The 25,595-nt window shown below is 53.8% G+C and overlaps 1 protein-coding gene across 5 annotated transcripts in view; it reads right to left on the bottom strand.

The window, feature by feature from the left end:
* IGSF5 (immunoglobulin superfamily member 5) overlaps nucleotides 1-25,595 on the bottom strand; it is a 59,152-nt gene that overhangs the window by 25,289 nt on the left and 8,268 nt on the right. For 3 of the 5 annotated variants that reach the window (XM_079762275.1, XM_079762278.1, XM_079762279.1), the window contains exons 1-3: nucleotides 12,217-12,350; nucleotides 8,569-8,642; nucleotides 3,417-3,734 (exon numbers count right to left, since the gene is read on the bottom strand). In XM_079762275.1, the coding sequence (XP_079618401.1) occupies nucleotides 3,417-3,734; nucleotides 8,569-8,626 (376 nt within the window). In that variant the 5' untranslated portion in view covers nucleotides 8,627-8,642; nucleotides 12,217-12,350. Of the gene's footprint in view, nucleotides 1-3,416; nucleotides 3,735-8,568; nucleotides 8,643-12,216; nucleotides 12,351-25,595 lie in introns of those variants that run through there. The other 2 variants (XM_079762276.1, XM_079762277.1) reach the window with 2 other exon arrangements.

Raw genomic sequence — 25,595 nt, 5'->3', positions numbered from 1 at the left:
GAAACCGGGAGGAATGGTACTGGCTCACTTAATAACAGAAGAAACTGGCCCTCAAAACACAAGAGGTCTAGAGTGTGGTGTGTGATGAATGGGTGGACGGGCAAATGCAGAATCTGAAGGAAGCATTTGCTTTTCCTGTGTATATTTCTGACTCAACTCTCCCATTGGCTTTCATGACACTTTATAGTAGGTGATAGAACATTTTACATAGATGTTTGGATGACTCAATATGGAGTTATATATGTTGATACTTGAAGAGAACAAAATGATAACTTTAGATAACTTACTTTCAAGATAAATTGGATGCTTCCTCTTTTTTTCAAAATTCTTGAAAGAGACCCTATTCTCACAGAACATTATCCCTCTGAGAAGGAAGTACCATTCAGACCAGTGGAACCAGGCTCAAAGGATCAAGTTCAGTTCTGTTCTACAGGGTCCTCTGTTCTACGGGGTCCATGGGGAAGACTTTAACTTCCTAAGACATTCATTCTTCTATTTGTTTTCAAACTAAAAGCTACAGTCATTATTAACTTGTAAAACTGCGTGCCTGAAGACACTTGATAGATGTATAGCTTTGAGCAGAGATGCTATAAATCCACATAGACTTAGCCATTGGATATGCCAAACACACAGTAGTAATAGGTCATGCCTTGGTCCTGTTTCCTTGATCCAGGAGTGCCCCCTCCTCTCTCTTGTCCCCATGTTGCATCTCCAGACCTTTGAGGCACATCTCCAATGGCCCCTTCTCTCTGGAGTCCTCCTTGAAGACTACCGATTCTCTCGCCTCCTTCCCAATTCGAACATGAGTTGTCTCCCTGCCAATGCACTTGCCAGCATCTGCGTGCACCACCGTGTTTCATGCACTTGCATGAGCCTCTCTTCTCCTAAGGGCCTAGAGGGTGGACTGTGCCTTACTTAGTCTGTTCACCTCTGAGTCCCCCTTAAATGCCTAACACGATGGCAAGCTCCTACTGGGGATGCAATAAATAATAGCGATGGCCCTAGCCAGTATGGATCAGTGGATAGAGCGTCGGCCTGTGGCCAGAGGGTCCCGGGTTCGATTCCGGTTGAGGGCACATGCCTTGGTTGCAGGCTCCTCCCTGGGCCTGGGGCTCGGTCGGCTTATGCAGAAGGCAACCAATCAATGTGTTTCTCTCACATCAATGTTTCTCTCTGTCTTTCCCTCTCTATTCCACTCTCCCTAAAAATCAATGGAAAAAATATCCTCAGGTGAGGATTAAAAAAATAATAATAATAAAAGTAATAGCAAATGACTATCTGGAGATTGCAATGAGCCTGGTGCTGTTCTAAAGACTTTACATAGACGATCCTCATCTGGCCTCACAACATCCCTATGATGAGAAAACTAGGGCACCAGGTCAGGAAGTGGCATGCCCACGGTCACACAGCTAGTGGATAGTAAAGCTGCAACTTGAACCCGGCAGTGGGGCACCGAGTCTGCACTGCTGACCACTAGCCCACCCTGGTTCTGGAGTCTTCAGACCGTCCCCAGTTATTCCATCCTCTGATCCACACAGTCAACCTGCAAAGTGGGCAGAGTCTTGTCCCAATTTTAAAGGTGAAGAAATTGAGCCAATTCAGGGGTCACCAGGGTGGGTAACTGATGGAAGAAACGCCAGAACCCGTATCTTTGATTCCTTCTCCGGTGTTCTTACCTTATACCACAAAGTACTGTAATAAGAATCTGGTCACACAAACTAGGCCGGAATCCAGTAGCCTCACTAAGTCAACAAATGCCACAAAATCACAAAATATCAGCGTGCCCCTAATTAAACCACATGGAATTGAAGACACATAAGGAGACAACAGTTTGGCTACATTTAAAAACGCAAGTAGAAATAGGTAGACATGTATCTGCACCAAATGTTCCCCATTTGATTTAATAGCAGCATAAATGCAGACCAAATCTTTGGGAATTTCTCCCTGACAAGCAAATAAATACCAGTAAACCTAAGAAAAATGTCAAAGACACAATGTGGTCTGTTGTTAAAAAATGCTGCCATGGAAAGCGGACACTCTGCTGGCTCCAGTGCATCTAGAAAGAGTATATTATTGCATTTTTAAGGAATGCAAAGGGATTAAACTTTGATAAACATGTTCTTAATCCTTGTAAACCATCCTTTTTTTTTCACTATGTAGCATGATCTTCAGTACCTAAAAATTAACTTTGAAAATAAAAATTAAGTTATCACCCTAGCCGATTTGGCTCAGTGGATAGAGCGCCAGCCTGTGGACTGAAGGGTCCTGGGTTCGATTCCAGTCAAGGTCATATGCCCAGGTTGTGGGCTCGATCCCCAGTAGGGGGTGTGCAGGAGGCAGCTGATCAATGATTCTCATCATTGATGTTTCTATCTCTCCCTCTCCCTTCTCTCTGAAACCAATAAAAAAAAATTTTTTTAAAGAGGCAATTTGGCTCAGTGGATAGAGCCTGTGGACTCAAGGGTCTCAGGTTCGATTCCAGTCAAGGGCATGTACCTTGGTTGCGGGCACATACCCAGTAGGGAGTATGCAGGAGGCAGCTGATCGATGTTTCTCTCTCATCGATGTTTCTAACTCTCTATCCCTCTCCCTTCCTCTCTGTAAAAATTCGATAAAAGTATATTTGGGGGGGAAAAGAAGGGGTAAGACCGGAGACAGGCAATGATCGCCACCTCGCTCTACCTCACAGACAAGAGACGGCCTGGCCCCAGAAGACCTTCAGGATATAATTCCAGAAAAGCTAGTAGGTACCAACATGGATGAGATGGAAAGTGACAAAATCTGTCTTTAAGAGTCTTAATCATAGAAATGGGAAGAAGAGATGGGAGGAAGAGAGGGAGAGAAACAGAAAGGAAGAAAGCAGAAAGAGGGGCCGTGAGGAAGGCAGGAGAGAAATAAACAACACAACAACAAACACTCGTCAGGTCAGAAGAATTCTCAGGGTAACACTAACTGATGACTAACCCATATATTAAAAAAGGCGGGGTGGTGCCTAGCTGGTTGGCTCAGAGGATAGAGCATCAGCCCACAGATTGAAGAGTCCCAGGTTTGATTCTGGCCAAGGGCACATACCGTGCAGAAGGCAACCAACCGATGTGTCTCTCTCACATCGATGTTTCTCTCTGTCTCTCCCTCTCCCTTCCACTCTCTCTAAAAACCAATGGAAAAATATCCTTAGTGAGAATTAACAACAACAAAAGAAAAAGGAAGGGAGAGGGGAGGGAAGTGACAAATATGAGAATACATTCATGGGTTCAGAGCACTGAGTGTCACACCACCGAAGTACTCAGTGCCCCACAGGTCACCATCTATGGCATGCACTTCAGCAGGTCCCTTCCACTTCTCTGACACTGAGCCCAACGAACTCCCCACGCGCCTCTTTGAGTCCCCCGCACGCACGCGCACCTTGGACGCACCTTGGACGGAAAGGAAAGCGGATCCCTCGCGGCCACTGTTCTGGAGGCTGCACTTGATGTGCCCCGCGTCGCTGAGCTGCACGTCGTGGATTATCATCTCGGAGGTGAAGTCGTCGCCCTCCGTGTAGTTCTCGGAGGTGAAGCGGTTGCTGGTGATGATGACCCCCATGGGCGTGACGCTCAGGACCACCGTGCCGTTCAGAGCCCACATGATGAGGCTCCAGCCCCGCGAGACAGTGCAGTTGAAGCGGGCCTCCTGGCCCGCCCGCACCGTGGCGTTCTTGGGTCCTTCTATGATTTGGTAGCCGGATCCAAAGGCTAAAAGACACCCCGTGTTTCAAGTGAGTGATGAGTCGATATAGATCAACTGTAGAGTTTAACCCTTCTGCATACAAGTTGTGAGCCCCGATTGTCCTGTGGCTCAGATCCCAGGTCTTACTGGTCCCAACACCAGGTCTCCCCAGACGATCAGGAGCTTCCAGTGGACAGGAAGCCAATCCGTCCCTCCTCCCCACGGCCCTCTCCTTGCTGCACAGTCCTCAGCACCCCAGCTGGGTTGGCAGTGAGGGAGCAATGCCCCTCCTCCTCTTCCTGCGGGATGTGGCCTCAGGTATCTGACCCCAGCGTGGCCCAGAGAGCCACCACTAGCCCGCCTCTGTCGCTGTAGGAAGTTGTTCAGCCCCGCTATGAAATGAGCATTTTTCCTCCCGGTGAAATGAGGGGGACCTTCTCCCAGGACTGGGTGGGGACAGTGGAGTACCTCGTCTTCACAAAGAGGATGGGACCCTGACATGCTGTGATCATGGCCCATGCCTTCCCCTGCACCCTGAGACACCCCCCCACCCCCAACGTGGGGCACTTAGGACAGTGCCTGTGGCTGGAGGATGAGCAAGGTTGCGAGGGAAGGAATACAGCTGGAGAGGTGAAATGTGGGTCCTGCATACACTGTCATGGGAAATTCATCTCGAAGTATCAACAAGATGGCACTGTCCCTGGGGCCTCGCCCTCCTCCTGAGGACTAGACGAGACAGAGAGGGATAATGGGTAGAAAGGTGTAGGGAGTTAGATGCCCTCATGAGAAGGCCCAGGCATGCATGGGGCAGCCCCTCAGAAAGTCTCCCCACATCTAGTTGAGTTTAAAACCCCACACTCTGGAGTGAGGGACCATGGACTCCAGAATGAGCAGCCTGGCTCACCCGACAAGTCACCTCCACTTCTCCACGCCCCACGCTCCTCGGCGGCAAAACAGGGATGCTAGTGCCACCGGGACTTATGTCAAGGACCAAATAGGACGATCCGTGTAAACCCTTTATGTGACCCCCAGGCACTCAGTGGACGGTCACTGTCACATGACCTGTAAGAAGGGGTCACGTGGACCGACAAGATGAGCCAAGAAAATCAGAGACTAAAGTAGTGCTGCCTCCATCACGCCTTTCCCAACACCCTGCCCTCCGCGCGCCAGCTGGAAGGCGGGTTCTAAAGAATCTCCTGACAGCCCTAAAGGTTTCTGCGAAGAAAGCACACCGCTGGACACCCATTGACACAGCAACACTTCGCCTGCGTTCCCAGAATGCACTGCGGGGATGCACCGCAGGAACAGGTTAAGGGCACACAATAAGCCACTGCACGGACAGGGTCCGAGGCCAGCAGGACGGGGCGGGGCGGCAGCCAGGGTCAGGGGGGACCACTGGCTCCAAAGAGGCCAACCCGAGGGAAGGTGAGCGGTACTGGTAACTAGGGCTGCTCCTGTGCTGGGTGAGCGTGACCACTGTTCCCTGTTCTTTGCTGTGCCTCCGGGCAGGAGGGCAAGAGAAAGTGTGACTTAAATCACAGCTCGGCTGGGGTCCTCTCCCGCTGGTGCCAGGCTGATCATTTCAGTCCACACACTGTGCCCTCCACGCCCGTCTAAATGCCCTGCCGGCTGCACGTGTGACCAAGAAGGCCCAAGGCTGCCTAGCTTACTCTGCAGCTAGGGAGGTGAGAGGGGGAGCGGGAGTGGGGAGGGACCTGCACCAAATGGGAACTCTCTGAGTTTGAACTTGACCTTAAACAGGAGGCGCCAAACCCTAAGCACTGAGTTGCCCTGGCCACACAGCCCGCATGGGCTCCCACCACAGGTAACGCCCTCCAGCTCCTCCTCGTGATTCAGAAGCTGCCCTTCCGGAAGAGTGGGGTCCTGGGGCCGCGTTCCTCTCTCCTGCACCCCATCAGCTGGTGGTGTGCGTGACCGTGTCCCACCCAGAGCAAATATGAGCAAACTATAAATAAGACCTTTAATCAAAGTCACCTGCCTCCGCACACAGCTCCCTCCCCTTTGCTCCCTTTCCGTGTGTAGAGCAAAAGGGCAAGTGAGGGGCAGAGCCATGGGGACCATCAACGTCCCCCTCCCAGGGGCCTCCTGTGCGCCAGTGACAGCCAGCGACAGTGGTCACCCAACACCAGGTCCCCCCGTCCCCCGGAGGGGCTTATCCTATCCGCATGCAAGATACTTATTCATGCCGGCACTCTCCGATTCCCCAAACCCTGTCTACAGCCTGCCCCTCGCCCTCTACCCTGCCCCTCACTCTCTCTCCCGCCCCTCACTCTCTCGATCTCTCGACTCCTCCACCCTCCTCTCCTCTGGCTCTTCCCACAGCACCTGTGGACCCCTCACCTTCTCCCACCTCTTAGGTCACGTTGGAAATGAATAGAAAAGCAGGCACTTCAAAGTCAGGTGAAGAAAGGGGAACAACGTGGGGCGGGGCGAGCGCAGAAGAGAACTGCCCTGTGGAGGCAGCGCCCAAAGGAGAGAGTGGGTGTCCGAATCCCTCAGGGGCTGGGGCCACTGTGGGAAGGAAGCTGAGAAGTGGGGGGGGGGGGGGCGAGATGGGTCTCCACTTCCTGCTGAGAGCAACAGGAAGCGCCAGCACCATTGCTGTGCCACCCCCACCCACCCCCAAACTGCTCTCCATGTGATTAGAGAGATCTCAACACACCAGCATGCTCAGGAACCCCTTCCCCCCACCCCTCCACCCAGACTTCGTTTAAACATGCCCATCATTCAGGGTGAAGACCAGATAATCCTGAGCATCACCACATCCTAAGACCCTACCTAGTCTCACATCAACTTCATTTTGCCCCAAACTCCGCCCTCTTCCTCACCAACTCTTTCTGGCCCCTTTGCACAGGCAGTGGCCAGCCTGGCATGCCAGCCTTACTCCTCAGTGCCCAGCCAAGTTGTCACCTCCTCAGGGAGCCTTCCCAGACCACCCGATTTAGGTTACATCGTTCTACAACGGCTTTCAGAGCGAAGCAATTATCACAGGGGTGATTTTATATTGAGTTTTCTATCAATTAATGCCTGTTTCCCTGTGGCTCTCAACTCTTTGTTGGCACCTCTGCCTGCTTTTGCTCATCTCTGCATCCCAGTGCCAACCAAATGGGGCACAATGGGCCCTCGGTTAATATTCACTGAGTGAGTAAGTGGCCGGGTCCTCGTGATGCCAGGGACGCCGTAGAGGAGAGGCTGGCAGAGGCTGGGGGGTGCACCTGGGGTAGCCCTCAGCTACTCAAAGCCACGACTGCAAACGAGGGTGTCTTTCCCCGAAGAAGTGTCCGAGGGGCTCAGTCTGTTGCTATGGACCCCCCCCCAGGGGGCTCTAGAATTAGCCCAGCACCCTCTCCCCTCCTGGGAAGCCATCGCCAGGCCTCAGCCAGCCCTGCCTTCAAAACAGAACTTCAGGAAAGGTGTCTGAGAGAACTATGCACCCGAGTTCCTCTGGGGGAGAATGTTTGCCGCCGTGGCCGAATGGCCTCGTTGCAGCCACGTCCCTAAACTGTGCTGAGCCTGGTTGGCCAGCTGCACAAGCCCCAAGCTCCAGGCCGTGGGGAGGGGCATTCCTCTCCGCGCCACGAACACATGTTATCAGCACCTACTAGACACCCGCACTGCGCACTACAGGCCCGAGCTCTCGAACATTTTCCCCCAAATACATGTCAACACCACGGCCCGGCGCCCATCGACATCACATGAAAATAACCCAAATCAACATGTAAAACACAGTCCTCACTGCATGTCACACACCCACGGCCCCTCTTCTAGTTCACTCCTTTTTGTTTTTCCCATGCTGTCATGGCCAGAGTCTTTAAAAAAAAACAAAAAACATTATCCTGCCCGGCCGGCGTGCTCAGTGGTTGAGCACCGACCTATGAACCAGGAGGTCACGGTTTGATGCCCAGTCAGGGCACATGCCCAGGTTGCCGACTCGATCCCTAGTGTGGGGTGTGCAGGAGGCAACTGATCCATGATTCTCTCTCATCACTGATGTTTCTACCTCTCTCTCCCTCCCCTTTCCTCTCTGAGTTCAATAAAAATATAATTTTTAAAAAACATTATCTAGCCATCTGAAATAGAGTTCATCCGTAGGTAAAGTCCAAAACCAGCAGGACATGCTCTGCAGTGAGACGTCAGGACAGTGGTCCCTTTGGGGGGGGGGGGGGGAAGGGGCCTGGAAGACGCTTTGGTGGAGGGCTCCTGGCCTCAGTGCTGATACCCGAGGTGTTCGGCTCGTGGCGACTCATCCAGCCAGGCCTTCGTGACTGCGCAGGTCCCGCGTGCAGACTCTCCACTGCGAGGCCTCAAACCCCCGCATGCGGAGCACAGCACGCCTCCCCCGAGGAGAGCAAACCCCAGCCGGAAACGAGACCAGCACACCTGAGCGGCAGCCTGTCCCCCAACGGAGCCACAGCGGAGCTGGGGGACCAGCCCAGCTGCTCTGAGACCCCGAGGTCCGCACACCTCAGCTCTGCGAGGCAGAGTCTAACGGGGACCCTGGCCGGGGACACCCCAAGGCCATGGGAGAGGTCCAGACAGAAACACAAGAGGGACAGGACATCTCAACAGGAGCGATGGCTGTGGAGCGGTCCCGGGGGCACAAGCCAGGAGGCGCGAACCCCGATGGAGAGAACTGGGGGTGCACTGCACCTGCAGGACCGCCCCGGAGCTGAGTCAGTGCAGCAAAAAGTGGGCCCCCCTGACACCCCCAGAGGGAAGGGGCGTGGTGGGAGGGGGCTAGGCACAACCCCTGGAGCCACACCCGCCAGCGCCGGGCCTCCCTGGGTCCCCACTCCAAGTGGAAGCCGTGGGACATCCCGCCACGCCCGCGTGACCTACCTGCTAGGCCAGCCACCACGACCAGCGCGGCCAGGACGCCTTTGCAGCTGCCGTCCATGTTGGCATCTCCTCACCTGGGAGAGAAAGCAGGCAGGTGAGCGGGAGCGGGAACAGGCAGCGCCGCGCAGAGCCCGGCCAGCCCCGGGTCCGAGGACGGGGAGTCGGCACTCCTGGGGTGGCCCGTGGACCGGCCTCAGCTACGGGCCTTGTTAGAAAGCCAGACGCTGGGGCCCCCCCACACCTGCCAGGCTGGCGACGCCACGCTGAGCCCGCAGCCTGTCTAAGCAACGTGCGTTTCTGGCATGTGCTCAAGTCCGAGAATCACTGTGTCACCTGACCTTACTCCCACGCCCAGGGTCCATTCCGGGGTGCCGGGGATACCCTTGCCACTGAGTTGCTGTCCACGATGTGACAGCCTGGACTTATGGCAATTCGCTGCAACCGTGACGCTTGGATCGCTGAGCAAGGAAACGCCTGTGCACGACACGTCTACATGATCAAAAGGAAAAGCAGGGACAGGAGGAAGAGCAGATCAGAAGCCTGTGAGGAGCAGCAAGAGGAGTGGAGTAAACAGAAGAGGGGATGTGTGTGCGGGAGGAGTGCGGGGTGGCTGGCTGTCACTTTGCCCAGGGAGGCCCGCACTGGGGGTCCCGCACCCGAGCTTCCCAGGCAGAGGAGCAGCAGTGCCAAGGCCCTGGGTGGCTGGTGACTGGCACACTTGAGGAACTGCAGCGAGGGGGCTGGGGCTGGGGCAGGGGAAGGGTGAAAGGGGAGAAGTCAGAGGTCAAGAGGCAACAGAGTGAGGTCTTCCCCCCTCTGGCAGCACGCGGCCCTCCCTTTCAACCCTTTGCTCTTCGGCGACCCTCTTGCTCACCCTCCATCTCTGCATCTGTTTCTCCTCATTCTTCCCTTCTCCCCAGGACGGGCCCGCCCGAGGCAGTCACCGGCACTGCCGGGTCTCACGGAAGCAGGCAGGGCTACATCACCCCCCGAACGTGTCATGAACTGTCCACTAAATAATAAAACCACAGCCACTCCTCCTTAGCCCGAGGACAGGTCTCTATGGCTCACGTTCCTCCACCACCGCCATGTGGAGCAGTGACCCAGGGGGGCTTTCCCTGCGCCTCGGGCATCACCCCGATTTCACAGCTGTGCTGGGGGCAGCACACCTCCCTGGAGGACATGGGGTGCCGGCTCCATCAGAGCCCGTGCGGGACTTTTGCAGTGTGCTACACCCCGGCCAGGGCTCCGGTCCCTTTCCTCTCTTACAGGCCGAGGGGACAGACTCACGAGCAGAAATACAAGCCCTGAACTGGGCACCGGGAAAGGCAGCCACCCGGCATCGGGGGACACGCCTCCCACACGGTGGAGTGAAACAGCAGCAGCACGAGGGGTCGCTGCGACACTCAGGCCGTGACCACGTGTCACATGTGCATGTAGTTCTGTGTAGTCACAGCCCATGAGAAGGAACATGGGACCATGTGTTACATGTGAATGTGATACTGGGTAGTCACAGCCCATGAGAAGGAAAATGGGTCCGTATGTTATATGAGTGTGGTGCTGGGTAGTCACAGCCCATGAGAAGGAACATGGGACCATGTGTTACATGTGAGTGTAGTGCTAGGTAGTCACAGCACATGAGAAGGGACATGGGACCACATGGTACATGTATGTGTGGTGCTGGGTAGTCACAGCCCATGAGAAGGAACATGGGTTCGTATGTTTTATGTGAGTGTGGTGCTGGGTAGTCACAGCCCATGAGAAGGAACATGAGACCATGTGTTACATGTGAGTGTAGTGCTAGGTAGTCACAGCCCATGAGAAGGAACATGGGTCCGTATGTTACACGTGAGTGTGGTGCTGGGCAGTCACAGCCCATGAGAAGGAACACGGGCTTCCGCCCCCTGTTTCTGACGTCTCTGGGAAGCAGATGTCAGCATGTGCATGACCGTTACCTCTCGTGTCCGGGCATGAGGTTCAGTGTCTGGGCTGGGAGCTTCCCGTGTGGAGCCCCGCACCTTGCCGTGATCTGAACTAGACCCAGCAAACCCCTCGACACTGCGCCTGGCAGCAGCTGTGTGCACAGCGAACCAAACCGCAGCCCTGGAGATGGGCTCAACATCCCCAATCAAAGCACCTATTTCCGAGGTTCAGCGAGCGCAACCCCACACGTCCATCACCACCAATCGTCTAGAATGCTGGACCCCCACAGAGGAAGAGGGAGAAACTGAGCCCGGGGCCCACACGGTGACAATTTTCCGAGAGCAATAAATGAGCAGTGCGCCCCGCGCCCAGGAAGCCTGGGCCACAGCTAAAGGTCACCAGCAAACGCTTCCGTCGCTGATAAGCGGTCAGGTTGCCCACAAGGAACGGTGACAGCTTATTAATGCCTCACCCCGCCACCGCCTACACGCCGTCTCGCTGGTTCTCTGTCGGGGGCTCCACTTCCGAGGAGCCGGGCAGAGCCAGGACGATGGTGTCGGGTCGGAGAGCACGGACGAGGGTCTTTGAGGGGGTGTGAGATGCGGGTTTGGTCTGAAGGGTGTATAAAGGAGGGAACTGTCATAAAGCTGATTTCAAGTGTAAACTGAAACCAGACAAGCCACTTAAGTGCTTGAGGACCTGTGCCGGGTCATTTGCACGTTACTACCTCTAAGGAGTAGTCTGGCGGGCCCCTGGATTTTAAGTTCTCATGCATTTCATTGGGGAAGACTTGAACTACCTACTTTTAGTGGAAAATTTTCAGTCTTCTTGAAAGTCTTAAAGCTTATTAGATTGTATTCAATAGACAGGATTTAACCCCCAACCAATTCCTTAAAGCCCCGAGGAGTCCAAAACACTTGAATCATCGGACGCCCCCAGAGAGTCCCCTCAGGAAGAAAACTGCTGAATCTGCCCATGTCCCTTAACCGCCCCGCGCCCCAATGCCTATTCCCGGGCTCTCGGCCCGAGCTTGTTACCAGAACATCCGAAGGAGACCATCCCTCTCTGGTAGCAAAAACCTCAAACCCCAAAAGGCAGAAGAGCTTTGCATGGTGCGTGAGAATTAACTGGCTTGCTGCAAACCACTGTGCCTACGAGAGGGTACCCACGCCCCTGGACCCTCAGTCCCCCCGGCTCTGCGTGCCCCGCACTGGGAGGTGCCGAGGCACCCGGATTTGGGCAGATGTTTTTTTTCCAGAAGTTGTCACAACCCTTGCAGCAGCCTAATTCCTTTTATGATCCTGAAGCCGGAAAGACCACGCATGCCTGTTAGACTCAGGGCAGCCTCAGAACTGCACATCGCCTGCCCACAGGCTCTCCTCGGGCACTTATCAAACGCCAGGGAACGTGTGTCCGGGCACACCGGAGTCACAGTAATTTTCCGGCGCGGAAGCCTGACCTCCCCGGTCCCAGCCCCGGCTGGCTCTCAGCGCATCCCTGCGAGCTGGGACAGGGACGCCCTCTTGATTAGACATCGTCTCAAATTCCTTCACCCTCAGAGCCGCCGCCCTTTCAATGTTTAACTCCGAGGGAGTGGGGAGCCAGGATAGGTTTGGATCGCCCAACACTTTCCCTGGGAGAACAGCGGGCGTCCTGCTGCCTGGAGAGCCCTGCACCTGGGCCGGACCCGCTGCACCTGTCCGGGACCCCACCGGGCCGTCTTACCGCCGCAGGTAGATCCTCTCTCCAGGCTCCGGCAGCCGTCTTGGCCTCCGTCCTCTCTCTGCACAAACACAGGAACAATTCAATCAGCCACAGAGAACCCTGACCCGGGCTCGGCCCTGAGCAGGAAGTTCCTCACCAAAGGGCTGTCACGTCACAGGCTCTGAACGCAGAGGCAGCCTCCGCCAGCCGCGGGCCCTCGCTCCCCGAAGGTGCGGGCGTGCCAGCATGTTTCCTGGTAATCATTAGCCAGCCCCCAGCAGCAGCCCAGGAAGTCCGGCCCAGGAATGCCAAGGCCTGGGGCCGGCACGGACCTCGGCTCGGCCTGCAGGGCCTGCTCCTCCTCAGGGCCTTTCCAAGTCCTGCCGAGCCCAGACCGTCGGGGCCCCCCCGCCGCTGTCCTCCGCCACCGGCTGCAGGCTGCCAGGCCCTGCTGCCCCAGGACACAGCCCAGCCAACCTTGCGCCCTGTGGCCTCTGGCACGGCCAGGGACTGGTGAAGCCGGTTCCCTGCCGGCGGCACCTCCACACGCACAAGAACGGGTTCTTTGTGAAAGAAAAACAAGGGAGTCCTTGGGGTGCAGAGCCCTGGACGGTGGCCACCTTGAGGAGTGAATCAGCTTCCTGAGAATGTCAGCTCGGAGCTGTTATGTAGGAAGTTTGCTGGGGCCTCCCAGGCCCCACGCCCAGCCCCTCAGGTGTAAACAAAGGAACTTGGCTGTTCCGAGCGTTGTGACAATTTCTGGAAAAAGCCATCGCCCTAAGTCCCGGTGAGCAGCCCCATATTGAAGTGTCCGCTCTTACGTGGTTCTTTCTCAGTACCTGGCTTGTCTTCCCATTACATTTCTGTAGTATTTTTTTCTTGATTTCAGCGAGGAAGGAAGAGGTAGAGAGAGATAGAAACATCAATAATGCGAGAGAATTATTGATCAGCTGCCTCCTGCATGCCCCACGCTGGGGATGGAGCCTACAACCCAGGCATGTGCCCTGACAGGGAATTGAACCCCTGACCTCCTGGTCCATAGATGGATGCTCAACCCTGAGCCACGCCCGCTGGGCTCCCGAATTACTTTTTTTTTTAATTTCTTTATTGATTATGGTGTTACATATGTGTCCTTATTTCCCCATTACCCCCTTCAATCCCCCACTCATGCCCTCATCCCCCTGTTGTCTGTGTCCATTGGTTAGGCTTATATGCATGCATACAAGTCCTTTGGTTAATCTCTCCCCCTCACCCCCTCCCTCCCCTACCTTCCCTCTGAGGTCTGATGGTCCCCATTACATTTTAATCTTGTGAGGGACTCAGGGTCAAGGGCGTCTACACAGATACAGGTACCAACAGAAATGAGGATCATGTATTTAGAATGTGACCCTGAAGTAAATAAGTGGGAACTCCTGCCTCTTCCGGTGGAAGGAGATCCGAATATGGCACCCCAAAATAGTCACTTTGGCAGAAAGATTATTTTAAGCTGAAGACATTTGAGATTCAACAGATGAAAGGAAAACAACGCCTCAGAGCAGCAATTTTGGGCACTGGGGCTGCCATAAATTATTCTTCTCCCAGGATCTCCTCCCAGAGGGAGAGCACAGACCCACCCAACTCCCTTCTCCTGGGAGTTTACGATCCTGAAGACAGAAAGACCACGCTTACCCATTAGACAAACATTCCCACTTTATTACCTCCTGTCTGTGCTCCTAAAAATCTATTTATGTTTCCTCAAGAAACCTGTTTTCATCCCATAAGAAGCCTGCCCCCCCTTCTCTTTTTCCTACTAAATTAGGGATATAAACCTTTAACCACTAAATGAGCCAATTACTTGTTTGTTGGTCCTATATGCATGCAAAATAAACTTTTTCTCCAGTTAATCTGACTTTTTAATTCACAAGCCCCAGCCACTGGACATAAGAGGATAGAGAAAAGATTTTTTTTTTTTCCCCTTTCTACAAAACCCTATGTTAGGAGCTGGTCAGAAAAATGATGAGCAAATCAGATACTCAGGGAGTCAATAAGTTAGTCTGATAATCTTACAAATCTAACCGGGGTCATAGCATATTATTCACAAGCCTTGCCACTTATGAATCAGGGTCATCAGGCCTAGCACAATACAAAACTCAAATAATTTTAGAATAATGAGCCACAGGAATAAAAAAATCTAAGGCCAGTATAATCCTTTTTGCCTTGATGAGCTTTTTAAAAATTTCCTCAGCTTCAGTCCTAATATTTAGAATATCAGTAATCATGGGGATCACAAGGACTGGCCTTTGAGGCATGGTATTGCATCAGATTTTCTCCCAAGATTTCCAGCCCCAGCCCCAGCCCCAGCCCCAGCCTTGGCACAACAACCAAAGAATATAGTTTGCCGAGACAGGTTTGGCTCAGTGAATAGAGCGTCGGCCTGCGGACTGAAGGGTCCCAGGTTTGATTCCGGTCAAGGGCATGTACCTTGGTTGCAGGCACATCCCCAGTGGGAGGTGTGCAGGAGGCAGCTGATCGATGTCTCTCTCTCATCGATGTTTCTAACTCTCTATCCCTCTTCCTTCCTCTCTGTAAAAAATCAATAAAATATATTTTTTAAAAAAAGAATATAGTTAGAGGTTCCACAAACATTTGTTATAACTACCATGACTGTGTTGGGAAGAAAAAATAAACTTTTCCTCTCCTCTCCTCAGTGCTGTGGCTTGGGCCCTGAGAATTAAATTGACAAAAGACAGAGTAACAGGACAAAAACCAAAGGTTAACAAGAGGTTATTCACAGATGCGGCACTCACACATCTGGGAGAAAATCAGTGAGGAGTAACTCAAAGGGGTGGTTGGAACTTGGGCTTATATAATTATAATATATAATCTTAAATAATAAGTCCTTATCGAAGTGGCACGACAAAAGAAAAGCATAGGCTTTGGGGGTGGCGACCTGTGGGGAAATGAGTACGTGGAGAGATGAATGGAAGATAAGGCTGTGGGGGGAGGTTTGCTCTGTAGATTCTGTTAAGAGTCTCCAGTGGTTACGATCCTTTTGCCCTTCCCGGTACAAAACAGGGGAAGGCAGAGATCCTTTGGCGTCTGCTGTTTCTCATTTATCTTCAGCTTAAAATAATCCTTATGCCAAAGTGGCACGTTTTGGGGTGTCATCTTCTGACCCCCTACAGGTGTCCTATCAACAATGCACATATAATGAGGATAACCACTCTCGGAAGTTCCGTAGCAAAGGTGGGGTCTCCCACCCGCACCCCCACCAATGCCGGGTCCAGGAAACTGCTGGCCACCACTTGCTGCGATGCCCACCCAGGCCAGTGGACATTCTATTCCTAAATCATGGCAAGTGCAGCTCTCAGACTGTGCCATCCTGAGGGGATTTTTTTTTTATTTTTTGGAATTTGGGAGATTTGCATTATTTCAAAGTTGGAGCATAAAGAGATATTCGACTAATATTTTTAGCCTACTTTAAAAATCACGAAGTTCAAATTAAAATAAAGCATATTCACTCTGCAATCTGAGTTGTGGTGACGGCTCTGAAGAAATCTTTGAAGGAGGGGTGCAGTGGGGGCAGATCCCCTGAGGAAGCTGGGTTTGAGCTCAGATGGGGGTGGGCACATTAGGGGTGACGTGAGTAGGAAGTCTCATGGGATTAGGTGAGGCCCCCTTGGGGAGTCTCCCTTGTGCCCCCCATAATCTAGCATCGTCACGGGTTCCACCACACTGAGCGTGTGCGGGGTGATGGGGGTCACTGGTGGTCATTTGAGAATCCTTCCTGCGGCCACTGCACTGTGTTCTATTGGCCACGCAGTGCCAGAGTCCAGGTTCAGGGAGCGGGGGCTCAGACCCCTCGGTGAAGAAATGCCGAAGAACTGGGGGTCCTGTTTTAAAGCCACCACATCCCCGAATCGTTTGGGCTGTGAGGAGAGGACATGAGGCGGGGGAGGAGCTGACCCGCGCTTACAGAGGCGTCTGAGACACCAGGCTCCCAGGCCGGGGCCTCGGGGCTCAGGTGCCAGCTGTCCTCTGGGTGACGAGAGGCCTGGGAGGACCATCTGGCCTTGTCACTGGGCAAAGAGGGGTGTTTGCTGCAGAATGTGCCAAAGCCCAGCTGACTTGGCTCAGGGGTTGAGTGTCGACCCATGAACCAGGAGGTCACAGTTCGATTCCCAATCAGGGCACATGCCTGGGTTGCAGGCTCCATCCCCAGTAGGGGGCGTGCAGGAGGCAGCTGATCAATGGTTCTCTCTCATCATTGATATTTCTCTCTCTCTCTCTTTCCATCTCCCTTTCCGAAATCAATAAAAATATCGTTTAAATGTGCCCAAGCTTTTGAAAGCCGTCATTAAATGTGGGGGCTCTCTGTTGGTGCCCCGGCCCTCACTTCATTCCTGTCCTGCTCACACCCTAATTCAGGTCACATACGAATAGCCGGACAGAAAGCAAAATAAAGGTGGCCCTCTGAGAGGGAACTTCGGTTTTAAAAGACAATAAAAAGTCTCCTGACAATGAATTCCGAAGCACAGACAAGCATCAAGTGCCGCTGGAGCATCGCCATCTAATTTCTTCTCGTCTATTTTTACTGCAGAATTCTCCTGTCGGCATGTCACCCGGCCTGACGGAGCGCAGGTGCGCGCCAAGGAGCGCCCGCTCGGCCCTTTTTTGGCCATCGGGGCTCAGCTGCCTGCGGACGCCGCTCGGCTGTCAGTGTCCGCCCCGGCAGGGCGCCTTGCTTGCTTCTAGGATGCGAGTGCAATTTGCTTTGACTTCAGAGACGAACATCCATCAACCAAACCCTTCTGGGTTGAACTGTATCTCCCCAAAAAGGGACGCTGGGGTGCACCCCCTCAGGACTCCGCGTGTGGCCTTGTTTGGAGATAGGTCTTCACAGAGAAGTCCGGTTGAAACGCTGTCATTAGGGTGGGGTGGGCGCTAATCCAATAGGACTGGCGGCCTTATAAAAAGGAGGAATTTGGCCCGGCCAGCGTGGCTCAGGGGTTGAGCATCGACCTATGAACCAGGAGGTCACGGTTCGATTCCCAGTCAGGGGTCATGCCCAGGTTGTGGGCTCGATTCCCAGTAGGGGGATGTGCAAAAGGCAGCCGATCGATGATTCTCTGTCATCACTGATGTTTCTATCTCTGTCTCCCTCTCCCTTCTTCTCTGACATCAATAAAAATAAATTTTGTTTTAAAGAGGAGGAATTTGGACCTAGCCACAGACATAGAGGAAGACAAGGGGGAAAGACCGCGGGGGAGGCCGCATGAAGGCGGAGGCAGAGACTGAAATCAGGCCATCAACCAGGGACCGTCTGGGGCCACCAGGAGCTGGACGAGGCAGGACGCACCCTCTCCCCAGGCCTCAGAGGGCGTGTGCCCTGCGACTCCCTGACGCCTTGCCCCTGGCCCCAGGACTGTGGGACAGTGCCCTCTAAGCCACTCGGGGTGGTCCTTCGCTCCACAGCCCCAGACGCTAAGACACCAGTGCTTGCCGGCCTCGCCCCCTCATTGAGAACGCAGCTGCCCAGTTAGCTTTTGCCCGTTCAGTGTCTCTCGTGTGCCCACTCTGCCTGCATTCGCCTGGCGCGTCTCCTTCAAAACTGCAGTCAGTCGGTGGGTTGTTGGGTTTTTTATCACATGCCACGGAGACCTGCATTTCAAGCCCTGCGCTGGCTTCATGTTACCGTCATGTCCCCCTTCCGTTTAAGTATTTATTTTGTGGATTCTTCAGGCCAGAACCTGCTGGCTGGCTATACTGGGGTATCCACACCCCCCATTACTGTACCCTAGTTGTTCCATGGACCACACTGGAGACTTCTACCTGTGAATGAAACTTTACCATTGGGGTCCCCCTCATCTGAATTCTGAGGCGACCACGTGTCTGTCTTTCTATTCCCAGCAAAGCTTGACGCAGTGCCCCGTGCAAACAGTGCCCATGAACAGCTGCTGGCGTCCCCCAATATCCATTTTCCCATCTTCTGTGGCCACAGAACCCTACTCTTTAGCTGGGCACCAATGCAGACGGCATCTCCCAGCCCTCCCCTCAACCCCGAAGCTAGGCATGGCCGTGGGGCAAACTGTGGTGAGGGCAGCATGAATAGATTCTGCCCTTAAAGAGCAGTATTCTCCTCTCCCCCTCCCACCCTCTCACCCCTACCCCCACCTTCCTGCCGGCTGGAGAGTGGAGGTGGGAATGGCTCGTCTCTGGGTAAAGCACACCCAGAGGCGGCAGAGCAAGGAGAAAGACAGGAGCAATCGAGCCTTGGAAGCTTCTCCAAAGCGGGCAAGCCCACATCTAGGCTCTCGGGGAGGGAAATAAATTTCTCCTTTGTCTAAGCCACTGTTGTTTTGGTCTCTATAGCAGCCAAACCAAACACTAACCAACACATTTGGATTCACAGATAAAAGCTAGATGCCATTAGGGGAATTCAAGATTTACTGGGCAAAGTCTGGGTCCCAGGGAGTGAGAAAGGACGTGGATCGGGGATCACAAACGGTGTGTTACTTAACCTCCGCCCACTGGGTTTCTCTTCTGTACAAGAGATGCTAAGATCTGCCGCGTGGCTGCTGAGCCCGGGTTTCTCAAGAGAAGGAGCCTGGAACAAAGGGTTCGTGAGCCAGGAGTTTGCCTGGGAGGTGATTCCAAGGAGCGAGAAGAGAAACCAAAAGCCTGCTACGTGTCCCTGGGCAAGTGGCTTCACCTCTCTGAACTCCCAGGACCCCCTGCCTCCTGGCATCTGTGCTTCTGTGCAGCGGCATCCCTTTGAAGGAAAGGCGTCAGAGGGGCAGAAGGAGGAGCTCACCTGGGCCTGGGCTTGAGCCACCAACTTCCGAAATGTGCGTTTGGAGGCATCGCCTGGACCACACGCTCCTTATGCAGCCTACTCTCCACCCCACAGAGGGGCATCCCAAATCCACATCCTTCCTGGTCCCTGGCCGCCATCTCTAACCCTGGTGGCCTGCCCTCTGCCCAGAACGGCAGCTGGCAGCGGGGACCGGACCTAGATGGGTGACCAGAGCCCATTCCCCGGGGACTTAGGATTTAACCCAGGACTCTAGTTAGTCTCTGGTGCCACCTGAGGAGGAGGTGACAGCCCGGGAGCTGGGGGGTCATCACAGGAGTGAGGAGGAGGAGGAAGAGAAGAAGGAGGAGGAGGAGGAGGAGGAGGAGGGGGGGAAGGGGAGAAGGGAGGAGAGAGAAGGACACAGAGCCACAAAGCAGCAGGGACCCTGTGGCCTCGCAGCACCGGGAGCCCAGGCCTGCCTTTCTGCTGCCCCCCAGCCCCCCCTCTGGAGCCCGTGGTCCAGGTGAGCACCGTGTTCCGGTTCCGGCCCCTGGAACGCCGTGTGCTCCCGGCAGCCCTCGGCCTCTGGTCTGAGTGACACCATCAGCGCTGTCAGGGATGACACGGGCTCCTGGCGCAGAATCAGGGCCCCACCCCCGGTCCCCCCGCCCATGTTCAATGAGGAGACAGCTACGTTATCATTAATTCACCCAGAACGGGTTTCCTTGGAGACCGTTTCCCCAGGACGTCTCCCCCACAGTGAACGGCTGGGTCTTGGCCTCGGAGCCACGCTGCCACCTCCCCATATGGCAGAGCCCCAAGGAGCGCCCTCCCACCAGCCCTGCAGGCTTCCTGCACCCCCCCTGCCCCTTCGGGCAGCTCCTGCAGGGCCCCGCCCTGCAGCCTTGAATGGTCTGCTGCATTCCTGTGGGGACATGCCTGACGTTCCAGTCCCCCCGGATGTCCCCTCTGCGGGACTCGGGGCTCTGATGTCCCAGAGATGGGACACCCAAATGACCCAGCCCATCCTCCGAGGTCTGTCGCCACCTAGTGGCCAGGCGGGGCCCGTGGGAAACCTGTGGCCTCCTCAGGGACCAACCAGGTGAAGGGCCATCACCCACGGCCCCTGCCGAGTCAGAGGCCCCTGGAGACAAGCCCATGGGAAGCCACACAACAGGAGGCTCCCATCCGCCGGGGGACAAGCCACAGTGAGAACCACAGGGCGGGCCCTAGGGGACATGCCCATTGGCGGACCCCGCTCCTCTCTCCCCCCGGGGGGCCGCCCTCACCCCCCACCCTGGGCTGCTGTGGACCAGCCATTGCTTCTTACCACCTTGCTCGTCAGGCCACAGCGGGCTGGCCCAGAGGTGGGCGCAGACTGGGAGGGGGCGGTGAGAATTCCCCGACGTGAGACCCAAAGGACACGTCAATCTTCGTCCAGGGCTGGAGGCGTGACATGCCGGTGGCCTGGTGGCACGTGCACAGAAGGGCAGCACACAGGGGGGGGCGGGGAGGCGTGGGGGGCAGCGAGGGGGGCAGGTGTGAGGCTCTGGCTGTGCCTGAGCCCCAGCTCCGTCCGTGACGTCTGGGCGTCACCCAGCGTCCTTCTAATGCACTGCTCCTTTGTGTTAAAATCACGCCCCCTGCATTTCTGACGCGGGCAACCGGCCAAACTTGGTCTTAGAAGTGGGGCCCCAACTCAGGCCCAGCTCACAGCCTCAGACCGGCTGCCAGTCCGCCGAGGCCAGGCTGCCACAGACACTGGGCCCTGGCCGGAGGGCCTCAGGGTGCGCCCTCGCCTGCGCCACCCGGCTTCAGTGCCGGTTGGGAGGTGAGCATGGAGCCCCCTTAGGCGTCCCCAGGTGCTCCCCAGGCTCACATCGTGTTGCCGCTCCAGGCGTTACACCCACTGCACAGCGCCCCAGGTTCCAGGCTGGCATTTCTGCTTTACCATGGGAGAATCTTCTCACACCTTCCAGCACCTTCCAGCACCTTCCAGGCCTGGGTTCTGTTCTGCCTGTTTGCCCAACTGCACTTTCTGCCCTAAAATTCTGTGAGGTTCACTCACTTGACATAAATGTGCTGTTCATAATGACAGTCCACACTTTCACACGCTGCCCAGTCCACGCCACAGATACCGTGGAAAAGAGAAGCACAGTTCAACAGCTCGGCTCCTGCCCGTCCCCTCCCCCCCCCCCCCCGAAGGTGCGCCTCGTCAGGAGGGGACCCCGGTCCCCAAGCTCAGCCTGCAGCGCGAGCCTGAGCTGCGTTCTGAGCGAGAGCTGCTGTCCACGCCGGCTCCGTCCTTACTGTCTACGTGATCGCACCTCACCTCCCGAGTGAGGGTTGCCAGACTGCGGGGGAAGGAAACAAACAAAAACAGACCACCTGGTATGAAAATGTCTCAAATGTCGCATGGGATCTACTTCTGCTACAAATTATTCATTGCTTATGTGAATATTCGGGACATACAGGCAGTCCTCGGGTTACGGCGGACTCGACGTACGTCATTTCGTGGTTCCGTCGCCATCTCCCATTTATTTATAAAAAAAAAGGTTCCGTCATTTTAACGTATGTACATATGTGCTTTATGTTTTTTATTATTTACCACAAGTAAAGGTCAGGAATTGTTATGTTTCTTTTAAATTTTTTTTACTGTGTCACTTCATTACTGCTGTGTCTGTGCTCCATGTGAGTGACGTAGGTGCTCATGTAGGTGGGTTCCGACTTACGGAGAAAATCGCATTAAGTCGCACCGTAGGAACAGATCTCCGACATAACCCAAGGACCTACTGCACTGAAAAAATATGTGTTGACTGTCTGAAATTAACCGAACACCCTATATTTTACCTGGAAAACTTTCATGCCCCAGGTCTTCACCAATAAAATGAGGATAATATCACATGTACCTTTCACTTGTGTACTGTGTTGATTTTATGAAATAACATGGAAAGCACTGGTGCATCATATAAATGCTCAGTATAATTATTACTCTTGTATCGAGTGTAGGTTTGCCTTTCTTTGACAATCTAACTTTATGCCTGTTGCTCCTGGGAAGTCCTTCATAGGTTTCCTTTTTACATCCAAACTATTGAAGTTTGGGTAATACATGACATTTTCATCCCAGGTACATGGATGAAACGTTTCTATTCCAATTATCTGAGTGACAATTGAAATGGTTTCCTTCTTATCGACCACCAGATGGCACTGCAGGGCAATAAACTGAGTAAGAAAGAATTGCACATAAAATTTTATTTTAATAACATGAAGTTGGTTCCCTCCCCACAGACCACACACACACACACACACACACACACACACACACACACTTCATCTTACTATGTGATATTGGATGAGTCAGTAATTCTACGAATGCTCACCCTAAAACTGGAACACACAAAAAAGACTATCATACTAATTATAAAATCTATGAGTGATTATTCTTTAGCCTTATTTTCTTCTTGAATAAAACTATTTTTTACTTTCATAATTCAGGCTAAAATTAGCCAGAACATTGTTTATACTCTACAAGTTCGGGGATCTCTTTTCTTATTTGCTTACAATGTATCTTTAGTGTCTAGAACAAAAGCACCCATAGGTCAGTGCTCCATGGAGAATGAATGAATCCATGAATGGACTAGTTTATTAAAAAGGTCAATATATGGACCTCCAGCAGCTTAGACAGAACTTTATGGAAGTTGGAATAATGTAACCCAGTTACACACAAAAGCACATAATTATTTACATTTAAAAAGAGGCCTTTACCAGGAATCATCAACTATAGGTCTTAAAAGAGAGAATGACATGCTCTTCTTGAGGAAAAGGGGTCAGCTGGAATAAAAAGCTAAAATTTTTACCAGCTCCGCTTTTGCTGAGCCCACCCTCAATGTGAAAATAAAGGGTTTTATTTTCCCCGTCTAGTGAAGAAAAAAGCACAGTCAAGGGAGGTTTTAAGACCCCGTGTCCAGGAAATAGCATTCACCAAGCAACAAACTGGTCAAAGACAAAAATATTTTTCCAGACCAATGCACCAAGAAAAACACTAAATCGTTTATTTTTCAGTTCCCTGAATAAGACACACCAAAAATAAAAATAAGAAAGCATTTCAAAAAATGTCCATCAGCAAAACAGAAGAGGAAAAGAAGCATTTCAAACACGGCGTCCTATTTGCTTGTTGAAACTTAACAAACCCTGGCTGGGTTGCTCAGGTGGTTAGAGCATTGTCCTCATACAGCAAGATTATGGGTTCAAGCCCCAGCCAGGGCACATACAAGAATCAACAAAGGAATGCGTAAATAAGTGGAACAACAAACTGATGTTTCTCAAGAAGAAGAAGAAGAAGAAGAAGAAGAAGAAGAAGAAGAAGAAGAAGAAGAAGAAGAAAAAAAAAATTTAATAAAAAGGAAAATTTGCCATGCTAACCAAATGTGTGCATTGTTTAGTACAAAATGAAGTTGTGGCCATAATAAGACTCCAGCGTTACAGGATTATCCGCAATCACGTCCCAGGGGCGACTGAGAAACGGCAAGGAGACGAAAACCCACTTTAAGTGTCCGTGGTTCAACACCGATGCTCCCTGGTATTGACTCCCAAAGCACGGACTTTATAAGGAAAAGGAAAATCAAATAAAGATTTTTTTAAAAGGAAAAGGAAAATCTATATTTATCACCAAAACAGGAAGTTTCATAAGAAAGGAATATTTAGGCATAAGGACTCCTTCCTCCATCTGAATCTGTCCCTTTTCAGAAAACTTGCCTCACCCCACCCACACCCCTCTCAGCAGTAAGTCCTCAACCACAGGTCTGGAGCCTAAATGAACACGCAACACGGGGCGGTCAGGACAGCAACGCAGCGCAGAACGGGGCTCGCTCAGCCCACGTGCTGCTCAGGGACCGGCTGGCTCGCTCAGGTTCTGTGCCCGGAGCCCTGGTTGGAGCCCACACCTTGGGGCCACACCTCAGCTGCATCGAATCAGACCAGTTCAGGTCCTTTGGCAACAAACAGCACCTCCCCCTGGGTCACCAGCAAAATGGGGGGGGGGGGGGGAGGCGGCGTGCAGGGCAGCTCCAAGAACAATGGAGCTGAGAACTGGGCTTGGAAGCAGGACCAGACCCTGGTGTCTACACAGCAGGGCTTCTCCTCCTTGACTCAGGCCCCACCCGTGGCATGAACGTGCCCCCGCCACCTTTTCCCTCCGTGGACGATTCCCCTCACGGTTAAAGTCTCAGGGCGCGTCTGTGTGTCGTGTGCCTGCACACACACACACACACACACACACACACACACACGGAGAAGTACTTTCCCAGGAGAGTCCCTGTTTTTAAGAATTTAAATAATAAAGAATTTTTAAAAAAAGAAGAAGTAGGATGGATGCTGGATAACCAAACCGCACAGCTGTGCAGAACCGAGGGGCCTGTCTCTGGCTGAGGCCTGTCTGCTCTGGAGTGCACACTGTGGCCTCGGGGAAATGCTCCACTGGGGGGCGCTCTCTCCCTGCGCCTCTCACAGTCCTGACCCAGGGAGATCAGAGATCTAGGCAGAGCCCTGGGGGAGGCACCCGGAGGGGCCCTGTCCCCTCACGCACACTCTCGGGATGGCCTCGCCCCAGGACATCTGTGCGGTCTGCACATTCCTGTCCTCCCTGGGGAAGCGCACCTGGACCGAGGCTCTGGCTCGGGCTGGGCCTGGGACCTTGAACGCTTTCCTGGGAAGTAGGTCTGGGCTGTGGGACTGTCAGGACCCAGGCAGGGCGGGCTCCTTTCCGGGGTTGGTTGGGATCTGTGCTGCACTGTACACATGCCTCCTCTCCCAGGAGGCCCACCGTGGAGGCTGGAGTGGTCCCCAGGGGCCCCCAGCCGCCAGGAGTGTTGCCTGCGTGACTCGCAGTTTAGCGTGTTCCCTGGAGTGGCCCTCTGCCAAAGGGAGCTGCCTCGCTCCCCTCCCGGGGGCAGCCATACCAATGCCCCCAGGGAGAGACAAAGGCCCCACCCCAGGCCTCAATTCAGGACACCCCTGAGGGGCCACTCCACCTCCCCAGCTGGGGGCTGGTGAGGCCTCTGCTCCCAGAACTTTGCTGTTGCTCGGTCCCCCTGGAGGCCCAGTTTCTGCACCTGAGCCAGTTCTCAGGCTGAAGCCATTGACTGAAGGGGACCCTGGGCTCTCAGGAGGAAGGACCTCAACACGACAGCAAATGTGCCTGGTAATTATTCCCGGTCCTTCCCCACCGGGAGGCCCAGCCACTCAGTGGGTGGCTGCACAGGGAGGAAAGGGGACACCTGCCGGTGTTAGGACCAGGCATCCAAGCGCCGCCAGGTGCTCGTGTGGGAGCGAGGACAGGCTCGGGTTGATAACAAAGGCAGGCGTGGCCCCGGTCCAGCAGATCCACACTCTCCCCGTGGTCACGTTCCTGTCCTCCAGGTGTAACTGGAACAGACGGGCGTGGTGGATGACAAAGCCCACATGTATCGGTTGAATTGTTTCCTTCAAAATTCGGTGTTGAAGTCCCAATCCCCAGTGTCTCAGAATGTGACCCTGTTTGGCAATGGGGTGCTGCAAATGGAATTAGTTAGAATGGGGTCACGGGGATGGGCCCTAATTTAACAGGACTGTTGTCCTTATTGAGAGA

The sequence above is a fragment of the Cnephaeus nilssonii genome, assembly GCF_951640355.1.
Source record: "Cnephaeus nilssonii genome assembly, chromosome: 3".
Lineage (NCBI taxonomy): Eukaryota > Metazoa > Chordata > Mammalia > Chiroptera > Vespertilionidae > Cnephaeus > Cnephaeus nilssonii.
This window is presented reverse-complemented; position numbering and strand designations above follow the sequence as displayed.